The 12,449-nt window shown below is 43.6% G+C and overlaps 1 protein-coding gene across 1 annotated transcript; it reads left to right on the forward strand.

Moving 5' to 3' along the window:
- The first annotated feature begins 5,636 nt into the window (after positions 1-5,636).
- Positions 5,637-12,092, forward strand: LOC125486856 (leucine-rich repeat-containing protein 20-like). The gene is made up of 2 exons (XM_048616307.1): positions 5,637-5,738; positions 11,908-12,092. Exons 1-2 carry the CDS (start codon positions 5,669-5,671, stop codon positions 12,075-12,077), a joined length of 240 nt encoding a protein of 79 aa, XP_048472264.1. The 5' UTR covers positions 5,637-5,668; the 3' UTR covers positions 12,078-12,092.
- Positions 12,093-12,449: the final 357 nt, after the last annotated feature.

Raw genomic sequence — 12,449 nt, forward strand, 5'->3', positions numbered from 1 at the left:
TGTACTCAACCTCACACTGCACCCTCAATCACTGCATGCCCTCACTGTACTCAACCTCACATTGCACACTCACTGCATACCCTCACTGTACTGAACCTCACACTGCACACTCACTCACTGCATACCCTCACTGTGCATCCACTGTTCACAGCCTCACTGGACACATGTTACGCACTCTATAGATTTATTGTACACCCTCACTGTACACACTGACTGCACATAGTAATTCACTGTACACTGTCAGGCACCAACTATACATCCTACCTGTAAACCCTCACTGCACATTCATCAACTGCAAACTCACTCATTGCTCACCCTCGCTGTGCACTCAACCATTGAACACCCTTGCTCACTGGAAACACACTTACTCACTGTACAAACACTAGCTAATTGTACCCCCATTGTGCACCTTCTCTCACCACTGTACACACTCACAGCAGTTCAGTTCGCAGTAACAGTTGGTGAGTTTTTGTACTGAGGGAGCATTGCGCTGTCAGAGGGTCAGTACTGAGAAAGTACTGCATTGTCGCGGAGTCCGTACTGAGGGAGTGCCACACTGTCAGAGGGTCAGTACTGAGGGAGTCTTGCACTGTTGGAGGGTCAGTATTGAGAAAGTACTGCACTCTTGGATTGTTAGTACCGAGGTAGTGATGCACCATCGGATGTTCAGTATGGAGGGAGTGCCGGATTGTCAGAGGATCAGCAGTGAGGGAATTCTCCATTGTTGGAGGTGCCTTCTCTCAGATAAGATGTTTGATGTCGGTTTCTTGTACCTTTGTTGGGTAGATGCAAGAGATTCCATGGCAGTATTTGAGAATGGAAAGAGTCTCCTGGCTGATATTTTAATCCTTGAAACAACATCACAGAAACTGATAATTGGTTGGTAATACATTGTTGTTTGTGGGAGCTTGCTGTGCACAAATTGGTAGCTGCAGTTCCTGCATCTCAACAGTCTGGAGACATTCCACTCCCAAGCATCCTGGATGTCTGTCTCTTTCAAATAATGCTCTTTTCGCTCCCCTGTCATCCAGAGAGCCCTCCATCGCACCTGCTCCATTTCCACTACACAGCTCTTAACCACCCCTACCTCCAAACATAAGAAAAGTAGGGTCCCCCTTGTCATCACTTTCTACCCCACCAGCCTCTGCATCCAATGTATCATCCTCAAACACTTCTGCCAATTCCAATTAGACCCCACCACCCGGAACATCTTCCACCCCCCACCCTTCTCTGCCTTCCACAAGGACCATTCCCTTTGCCACTCCTCAATTCGCACCACACTCCCTACCAACCACTCCAACCCGTCTGGTACCTTCCCCTGTAACTGTAAAAGATGCAACACCTGCCCACACACCACCTCCCTCACCTCCATCTGGGGCCCTAAACAGTCCTTTCAATTGAGACAGAGCTTCACCTGCATCTCCTCCAACCTAGCCTATTGCATCTGGTGCTCCCGATGTGGTCTTCACTACGTCGGTGAGACCAAACGTAGACTAGGTGACTGTTTCGCCGAGCATCTTCATCTGGCCTGTAACGGCCAACCTAACCTCCCAGTCACTGCCCATTTCAACTCCCCACCCCACTCCCTCTCTGACATGTCCGTCCTTGGCCTCCTCCAGTGTTGCAGCGACTCAGAACGCAAATTTGAAGAACAACATCTCATCTTCCGCTTGGGCACCCTACAGCCTGGGAGACTCAACATTGACCTCCAATTTCAAATAACCTTCCCACCCATCCCCCAGCTCCCTTTCCAGCCTGACCTCCTCCCTTCCATTCCACCTTCTGACCCTCACTTCCAGCCATCAACTGGATTCATCCCTCTCATTGACCAACCAGGTCCTATGGACTACCAGTGTCTACCTGTCACCACCATTCCACTCCACCCCTTCTCCCCCCACACCGCCACTTTATCTGCAGCTCCTCCTACCCCCACATCCAGTCCTGAAGAAGGGTAATACCTGAAATGTTGACTTCTCCTTTCCTCCAGGCTTGCTGTGTTCTTCTAGCCTCCTGTTGTCTACCTTTAAAAATACTTAATTGGCCCATGAAGAGAAGGTGATGGCCTAGTATGATTGTTGTGAGACTGTTAATCCAGAGACTCTGGAAATGTTCTGGGACACGTTCAAGTCCTGCCAGGGCAGATGGTGGAATTTGAATTCAATTAAAATCTGGAATTAAGAGTCTAATGATGACTATTGTTGATTGTCAGAAAAACCCACCTGGTTTACTAATGTCCTTTAAGGAAGGAAACTGTCATCCTATCTGATCTGACCTACATGTGACTCCAGACCCACAGCAATGTGGTTGACTCTTAACTGCCCTCTGGGCAATAAATGCTGGCCTAACCAGCGATGCCCATATCCTGAATGAATAAAGGAAAAAAAATGCTTGGTGGATGTACAAGGTGCTATATAAATGCAAGTCTTCCTTGCAAGGCCACCATCTCCATTGGTCGCTCTGTACTGCAGCCATGACATGGACTGATCCACAGCCTGTGGGTCGAGGCTTGGAGGTGAAACTGCAGACAGTGGAGCAGACATACGTGTTATTGTTCCCCAAACAGCTGTGAGCTGTTGATCGAGGGTTATACAGTCACTGCGGGAGTCTTAATGAGCTCTGTACATTCTGTTTGGCGATGTGAGCCCCACGTCACTGGAAGCTGATTTGACAGGCTCAGCAAGTTCGCCCAGTGAGCCATGGACTTGTTGCTGAGAAACATTAGCTATGTAACACAGTATCACATCATTTCAGTCTGACAGGCTACTCTGCACAATACGTTTCACTGGTTTAACAGTCCAGCCACTCATTTCATTTAGACCATTAACTGGTAAGTGCAGAATCTAACAGAGTCTGGCTCATACAGTCGTGCAGTGCATTATGTTGATTTTGAAGCAAGTGGCAAGTAGATTGTTTAGGATTAAGACGAGGAAAACTCTCTTTATTCAGAGGGTAGTGAATCTGAGGAATTCTCTACCACAGAAGACTGTGGAGGCCAATTAATTGAATATATTCAAAAAAGAGATTGTTAAATGTTTAGATCTTAAGGACAACAAGGGGTATGGGGAGAAAGTGGGAATTTGGCATTGAGATAGAGGATGAGCCTTGATCATATTAAATGGTGGAACAGGCTCAAGGGGCTGAGTGACCTACTCCAGTCCCTAGTTTCTATATTTCAAATGAGACCGTTTCTGTGGGCTGTTTGGATGGACAGCTGGAAGTGGATCTGTGTTTTGTATGGCCTTCTTGGTCACTGAACTAGTAAACCAGAGACCCAGGCTCATATTCTTGAGACATGCATTCAAATCCCACCGTGGTACATGGTTAAAATGGGTGAAATTCAACAAACATTTGGAATTAAAAGCAAGTCTAATGGTGACTGGGTCAATTCTTGTAAAAACCCATCTGGTTCACTCATGCCTTTAAGAGGACTACCTGTCCTTACCCCGATCTGCCCTGCATGTGACTCCAGACCCACAGTAATATGAATGACTCAAAATTGCCCTCTGAAATAGCCTGGAAAGCCACTCGGTTCAAGGTCAATTAGGGATGGTCAACAAATGCTGGCCTCACTAATGACATGCACATCCCATGACAGGGTGGCATGGCGGCTCAGTAGTTAGCAATGCTGCCTCACAGCGCCAAACCTGGGTTTGATTCCACCCTCGGGTGACTGTCTGTGTGAAGTTTGCATATTCTCCCCATGTCTGCGTGGGTTTCCTCTGGGTGCTCCGGTTTCCTCCCACAGTCCAAAGATGTGCAGGCTAGGTGGATTGGCCGTGCTAAATTACCCATCGTGTTCAGGGATGTATAGATAAGTGGCTTATAGGGGGATGGGTCTGGGTGGGATGTCCTAAGAGTCGGTGTGGACTTGTTGGGTCGAAGGGCCTGTTTCTGCACTGTAGGGATTCTATGATCTATGATCAGACGAAAATAATCATCCTTTTCCACCTATTTGGCTTCACTGTAAACATGATGCCCAGTGTTTTGTGAGTCAAGCAGACTGTGCAATTTACCTGATTACGAGAGATGGGTGAGGCAATGGCAGTGACTATGAGGGAGTCACTTGACATTTAGATGGTGTGAGTAATGGACAGTGATGGTGCCTGCATTCATAACAAACTAGACACAGGGAAAGTCCAGATTTAACCTTGTTTCAGAATGGAATTGATTATCAGTGAAAAAGAAAATTGTGCGTTCCTGTAGCACCTTTCATGACTTCAGGACATTCTGAAGCATTTTGCAGCCAATGTGTTAAGTTTTGAAGTGTGGTCAGTTGTAACATTGGGAACAGAACAGGCTATATGTTCACAGCAAACTGCTAGAAATAGCAATGAGACGGATAACAAGTAAAAGCAAAATACTGCAGATGTTGGAAAACAGAAACAAACACAGAGTGCTGGAGAAGCTCAGTGGGTCTGGCAGCATCTCTGGAGAGAGAAACAGAGTTAACATCTTGAGTCCAGTTCTTCATACTAAAACTTTTTGTGATGTTAGTTGAGGGATTACAAAATTGAGCGGGTCATCGGTGCTAACTTGTCTGCTTTTCTTTGTAGTAGTCCTACAGGATGTTTTATGCACCTTTTGAGGTGAGGCCTTGAGAGGCCTTGCTTCATTGGACTGTAAAGACCATGTCATGAATTTTCTGTACTTTTATTGTGGATTAAAATTAGAAAAGAATAGGTTTGAAAACCAAGGATTGTTGAAGGACTGCTGCATTTTTTTAAAGCCTTATCAGGGCATTGAAGTGGAGATGATCAATGAATTCAATAGAAAATTGAATGGACATTTGAGGGACTTAAGCTTGCAGGGGATAGAGCAGGAGATTGGGATTGACTGGATTGTTCTCGGGAGAGTCAATATGGACCCGATGGGCCGACTGGCGTCCTTCTGTAGAGTAATAACTCCCTGACTTTGTGTATGTGACTACCTGAATATGATGGTGTGGGATCCCAGCAAAATAACAAGCTGTTTGAAATCTCTTAAAGCATCAGTACAGCAGAAAGCAGTTGCGTTGCTCTATCTAACTACATCTGTGCTTTCAATGACGGTGGGGTACACAGATTATTTGTGAACACAAATGCCCAAATTGTGCTCCAAACAGAGATTCACTGAGCGGTTTCTGGGTTGTTTAACATGGAACAGTACAGCACAGCAATGGGCCCTTTGGCCTACGATGTTGCCATGACGCCAAATTAAACTAATCCCTTCTGCCTGTCCTTGGTCCATATCCCTCCATTTCCGCATATTCATGTGCTTATGGTGTGCTTATCTAAAAGTCCCTTAAACGCCCCTATTGTATCTGCCTCCACCACCATCCCTAGCAGTGTATTCCAGACTCCTACCACTCTCTGTGTTTTAAAAAAAACTTGCCCCTCACATCTCCTTTGAACTTCCCCTCTCCCCTTAAGTGCATGCCCCCTTGTATTAGACATTTGAACTCTGGGAAAAAGATTCTGACTGTCAATCCCATTTATTCACCTCATTATTTTATAGACTTTTATCAAGTCTCCCCTCAGCCTCTGCTGCTCCAGAGAAAATAACCGAGTTTTTCTAGCCTCTCCTTATAACTCATATCATCTAATCCAGGCAGCATTCTGGTAAACCTCTTTTAAGGTCTTTTTTTTAAAACCTTTTAGTTTTTCTGCTCCTTTAGAGTGTTGTGGAGGCAATGGCGAAAGATGCAGCGAGAGTGGCTCGGATTGTCAATGAGACGGTGGAGGAGGGCAGCAACTCCTTAGGTGAGTTTCTGATGTGCCCTGGCAGCTGGGAGGGGGGCAGTGCTGAGCGGGCACATGGAGGGACTGGGGGCCTCAAAGTGAATGTGTGCTGGGGCTGTCTGTTCATGTTCTGTTTGGGATCTGGGATTGAACCCTGCTCCATTTTTACAACTTGTTAATTCTCAAGTTGGAAGGGTTCAGTTTTGTGCATGGTGGGAGAACAGTGAGTAACAAGGATCTGAAATCTTGGGTTTGGTTGGAGCAATGCGGACACTCCCTGTCACAGCAGCAGACATCACAGGGCCAGGAACTAGCTTCAGTCTGACAGGCAGGTACCACTGAGAGGGTTTAATTACCTACATGGTGGGTATCAGAGTGTTACTGTACCATATTGTCTGGTGCCTACCACAAGATGCGTGAGGCACTCCAAAAGCAAGCTTTCATTAATTGTACGCTATCTGATATGGTCACACGGTGGATTAATAATAACAAAGGCCTGGACAAAGGAGTGCAAATCCCACCATGGCATCAGGGAATTTAGTTCTAGTTAATAAAGCTAAGCTCAGTAATGCTGACCATGAAGCCATCATTAATTGTTGTAAAAACCCACCTGGTTCACTAATGCTGTCGAGAGAAGGAAATCTGCCTCCCTTAACTGGTCTGGCCTATATGTGACTCCAGACCCACAAGTTGATTCTTAAATAAAAACAAAGAGCGCTGGAGAAACTCAGGTCTGGCAGCATCAGTGAAGAGAGAAATTGAGTGAACTTTTGAGTCCAGTCATTCTTCTTCAGAAGATTGACACTGAATTGATCTCTGAAATGGGTTATCAGTTGTATCAAACCACCGCAGTAAATTGGATACTGCTCAGATTGCAGGCTTTCAAGAAAGCAGTTCACCACCTTTTTCGAGGCTAATTTGGATTGGGAAATAAACTGGCTTTACCAGTGGTGCTGACATCCTGTAACTGAATAAAATAAATTCACAGTGAAACTTTTGATATTTGAGAGTACGACGTGCTTGCAAAATCTTAACACATCATTGCAATGAGGAGTTTGGGAGCTGGGATATTGGATATTATAACAGCAGGTGAAGTTGGAGTTCCTTATTCACGTTCCACCCAGTATGGGCCTTATAACTCCAGGCTTCAGTCTATGAGCAGAACCTGTCAGCAATGCTCACATTTGCTGAGCTCAGCGGCATCCTGTCCCATGCTGTCCAATGAGAAATATGCCAAGAATTGTCAAAGCAAATGTGGCCTTCGATAGAGTCTGGAAATCAGTTTGGGAAAGAACAGGAGTCTGCTTCTCAAACAGAAAACTGATAGTGGAAACTCCCAGTTTATTCTGTTTCGACTGTTTCCCAGCATCAGAGTGTACTCAGTGGAGACCTACCAAAGATTCAATACGGTGTGGAGCTGGAGGAATACAGCAGGTATGGCAGCATCAGAGGAGCAGGAAAGTCAATACTTCTGGTTTACACCCTTCATTAGTACTCCAGCTATCAAAGACTATTCACTGAATGTGCTCTTGTCACATTTTGGTTTAATCATTGATCTACGAAGTATGTTGGATGTCTCTCCAGCCATTAAACCTCCCAAGACTCTGTAGATCCATTCTCAAACAAAATTTTGCACAAGCCACGTAAGGTGAAGTTGTTTTGTCCAAAAAAAAGGAATATGCAGAGTTATGGCGGAGGGAGGAGAAAACAGGAGAGTGACAGTAGGTAATTTGCTCCTGCAGAGAGCCAGTTCAGGCATGATGGGCTGACTGATATCTTTCTGTTCTGTAATAACTTCTTAGAAAAAACACAACCAGTTTGATTTGAGCTGTCTTCAGAAACTTTGGAAGATCAGGCAGTAGGACACTATTACCAGACACAGAGGTGATGTGCCAGGCTTCACTTAATATTAGGACAGTTATAATGGTGTTGCGTTGGTCATGTGATTAGAACTCTTCCTGTCCACAAAGTGAATCTTCTGTGGAGAGCTTGTCTGGGGTCAAAGCCAGCTTTGTAAGTACCCTCTGAAGGCTTCACTTGGGAGTTTTGGTACTGATTTGAGTCCTGGGAAAATTTCACCCCAGCTCACTCTACCTGCCAAATAAAAAAACCTGCAGCCTCTTTCAAAAACAAGTTTTTAGCAACAACAGAGAAACACAGGGAGAGGAAATCCCGAGGTAGTAAGTCATAGAATCATACAATCATATAAGCAGGCCCTTTGGCCCATCAAGTTCACACTGACCGTCTAAAGAGCATCCCACTCAGACCCACCCTATCTCTGTAACCCTGCATTTCCCAAGGCTAACCCACCCAGCCTGCACATCCCTGGACACTATGGGCTATTTAGCATGGCCAATCCACCTAACCTGCACATCTTTAGACTGTGGGAGGAAACTGCAGCACCCAGAGGAAACCCACACAGAGAATGCACAAACTTCACAGACAGTTGCTCGAGGGTGGAATTGAGCCCAGATCCCTGGTGTGGTGAGGCAGCAGTGCTAACCGCTGAGCTGCCCAACAAGTCCATACAGAGCTGCTGCAATATTCAGACTTATTTTGAAGCAGAACCTTTTGAACATGGATGGGTCTCAGCAGCCAACTACCTTTTGAAGTGGGAACCCTCTGATGAACATAACCATCTTCGCCTTGGAGGAACAATGATGGGTTCAGTTCTCGTGGTTACAGTGTTACTGGGAGACTGTCACAGAGAAGTGTGCTCATTTCAGTCTATTCATAGATATTTTCCAATCAACCTGTTCAGAGATGTCACTGCACACCTTTGGAGCAGGTAGGACTTGAACCTGGGCTTCCTGGCTTAGAGGCAGGGTCATTGCCACTCTGCCAGAAGAGCCCTTGTGTATTCGTTGCAGAATGTTTGACACAGCAATCTTGACAACACTCAAGCTGCTCAGAAATAGCTCAGAGGTGTTTCTTGCCCAATTGATCCTTTCTCCCTTTCCTTTCCTGGTCTGTCTATCTCTGCCTGGAAAGTCAGAATGGGATGCATCTTTTATGGTAACAAAAAAGCTGTGTTTATTGGTGTGGCAGTGACAGAATGCAATTTGGAATGTGAGCTTAATCCAAACTCTCTGCGTGTTTTAATATACATGGATGGTTTTATTGCTTTCAAGTTTAATTCCAAAACCATCATTTGTGTTCCTAATATTTCCTATATTTTCTGTTTGGTTTGTGTCTTGCAGTCTGTTTTCTTACAGTTGGATTTCCAGTTAAGTTATCCCTTCTCACTGCTATTGCCATTTTCCTTTCCCGTGAGCCAGACTGCTCCTGCTGCTTGGACAGAGCAAAAATAGAAAGTGTAAAATTAACCATGGCTCTCAGTTGCCACCACCATATGCCAGGTCTAGGGCTCAGTTCCATTTTCAGCAAACACATACTAATGTCCTGTTGTCAGATATAAAGAGCAGCCGTGTGAGTGTAGGGGATGACAGTCATGATATTCAGCAAGAAAGCAATCCCTTCAAGGGGATTAAATGAGATCCTGGTTGTTCTGAAGAGGATGAGCAATGAGAAAAAGAAAATTTAATTACCCCATGATGAAAGAGATATGATATGAGGACTTTCCCTCGGATATTGTAAGTGAGTGGGATATTTGGAATGAAAGTGTACATGTTTACATCAATTTCTGCTCATCTTAAACTTTGCTGCATGCACCCCAATTAACAGCAGTGCCTTCACCCATAACCCTGTTACTGGCTGACCTACACTGGCTTCTGGGTCACAAATGCCACTTCGTTAGAATTCTCCAGTTTAGATGAAAGATCATTGACCTGAAATATTAATTTTGTTTCCCTCATACCACAGGTGCTGCTCGTCTTGCTGAATAGTTCGAGCATTTTCTTTTTTGATTTAAAATTCTTATCCATGCATGTGAATGCTTCCATGGTCTCTATGCTTCCTACCTCTAACTTCTCACAGTAATGTCCTCTGGTGTGACAACACTCTGGAATATCTGTATTCTTTCAAATCTGCCACCTTGTGCCTCTCCAATTTCAGTCCATCCACAGTCGATATTTCTCAGTTGCCTTGGCTTTCTGATGTCCTCCCTAAACCTCTCTGCCTCTCTAAGCTCCCTGTCCTCCTTTATGATCCTCCTTTTAAAAAAAACTCTTTTTCACTAAGTTTTTGATCAGCTCCTTTAATATCCTTTATGTGCCCTGATATCGCATGTCTAACGTGGTGCAGGTGCTCAGTGAATGCAAGTCGTTGTTGTAGTCAGGAAGTGACAATTTCAAGTTCTAATTATAGACAAAAAAATGCCATGGGAAAAACAGGTGGAGTTAAATTTTAAAAATGCCCTGACCTAGGAGCACCAAGGGATGACACAGGAAAAATAACAAAGGTAACGAGCATAAGGAGCAAACCTGCTTGGATAGGGACACCGTGCCAGAGTGCCTGAGGGCGCTCATTGTCAATTATGTTAATCATGGTCAGAGATAGATCAGGTGACCACATAAGCAGTCAGTGAGTTTTTAAATGCTGTCATAGAGGGGCAGGCAATAAAGGTTGACAGCCTTGCCAGCCACACCTACATCACTTGAATGAACAAAACCAAAGTAATATTCAGCAAAAAGGACATGGGCTATATAAGCAGCATGCACTTGTAAAGGTTAAATCAGGTCTAATAAATCTGATGAAATTCCTTGAGATTAGACTGTGTTAGTGAAGGATATGGATGTTCAGCCAATGAGTTTTCAAGAATGGGGCTTCATAAGGTACCAAAAAGAAACTTATACGGCCCAGAAGGGAGCCATTCGGCCCATTGTGCCCATACCAGGGAAAGTGAAACAAAACACAAAGTTGCAATGCATTGATTATCATATAAATCAAATAGCAGACATCACTGAATCAGGGATTAAATGCACAATCTTACGATTGTGATGCCACGTTGTTTGAACAGCAAGCACTGAGAGGTTTGACGATAAAATAAACAGCAAGGGTAGACAATAAGTAAAAGGATGGTGTTCAGAGAGAAGTGGTCAATAGGTTTCTTTTTGACTGGACAGTTGTTAATGGTCCCGAAATGTCACATGCATCGCCACATAACAATGTGGAAGGTGCTGGAAGGCCTGTTGTTTGTCAGATACTGCATGTGACCACAATGGCATTTTAAAGAGGACATCAGTTGGCACCATTGCCTTTCGCAATACATCAATAATGTCAATGTAGCCATGGGACCTCCATGCCAAAGTACAAAGATAACATAAAAATAGAGAGCATTTGTAATTGTGAAAAGGATTCTGCATGACCTCAAGCAGTGTAATACTCGAATAAATTTATCTCAGAAAAATGACGTTTTCTATTTCAGGAGGACCAAGAAAGTGAAACAATAGGGTCTCAAATGATAGAACTAAGAAGAGTACAACAGCAGAGAGAAAAGCTACAGATAAACCCTCCAAAAAGTGGGAATGTAATCCAGCATGTTGTATTCAAAGTTTAAAAAATGGGAGTAGAATATAAAAGTGAAGAGGCAGTGTTAAAATTATATCACCATTGACAGAATATGTTCGAGTAATTGAGTTCTGTATTGGCTGTTCCAAGTTAGGAATAATTTTAAGGTCATTAGAAGGAAGTTCACCCATTGAGAAGATTTTACTTATTGATATTAAAACTAGGGCTCTTTTTGTCAAAAAGATGAAGAGATGAAAAGATATTCAAAGAGAAAAAAGGTTTTGAAAAGATAAAGATAGAAAATATCTTTCTGCTCATTAGCGAATGAGTGACAAGAGAAGAATGTTAAGATCTGCAATGAAAGCTCAAATAGAGAGACAAAGGAAATTTACATACAGTATACATTATTAGGATGTGTAAAGTCTGATTAGAAGCAGAAGGGATAAGAATCCAGAATAGCCTTTAAAACTGAACTGGAAAAGAACAAAATGAAAAGGTTGGAGGAATTGGGAAGAAAATGAGAGAGACAGCACTGATATAATGGATTCTGTCAGAAAGCACTGATGCAATGAACCCTGTCAGAGAGACACACTGATACGATGGACCCTGTCAGAGAGACACACTGATACGATGGACCCTGTCAGAGAGACACACTGATACGATGGACCATGTCAGAGAGAAAGCACTGATACCAGGGGCTCAATAGTTTACTTCTGTGCTGTAAATTTTGCTGAATCCTTGTTTTCCCTTTGCCAATATAAAATTATTTTTGCTTTCCTAGATCTGTCAAACTGCAAACTAACCAGTTTTCCAGTTGCGCTCTTCAAAGTCATGAAGAATGTTGTGGCAAACATTCACTTAATTTCACTGGAAAACAATGAACTGAAATTCATCTCTGGTGAATTTATGACCAATTTTAACCAGCTCCGCGGTAAGTGTTCCTCACGTTGATTGGGCGCTAGCTAGTATTCCTGAAGGAGCAATCACTCGGCTCAGGTTAATGTTCCTCTCCCTGCCCTCACAACAGCTGCAGCAATGGCTTGGCAATTTTTAAAATGACTGTCATATGTTTCTAATGTTATAAATAACACTGTAAAAAAATCACTGTAACTACAGTTATTCCTAGTTGTCAAAATACTGGAATATCTAAAATATTAGCAGCAAGTTCTTGTTGAGTGCGGGCCTGTGTCTGGATTAATAAAGTAAGAATTAATAGTTGATGATGAATGTAAAATCAGATCATGGGGCAGTTAGAGAGTTTTAATTCAGTTTTAAAACAGATACGCAGGAAGGAGAAAAGTGACCACAAAGGAATGGCAATAT

The sequence above is a fragment of the Rhincodon typus genome, chromosome 34 (genome assembly GCF_021869965.1).
Source record: "Rhincodon typus isolate 14 chromosome 34, sRhiTyp1.1, whole genome shotgun sequence".
NCBI lineage: Eukaryota > Metazoa > Chordata > Chondrichthyes > Orectolobiformes > Rhincodontidae > Rhincodon > Rhincodon typus.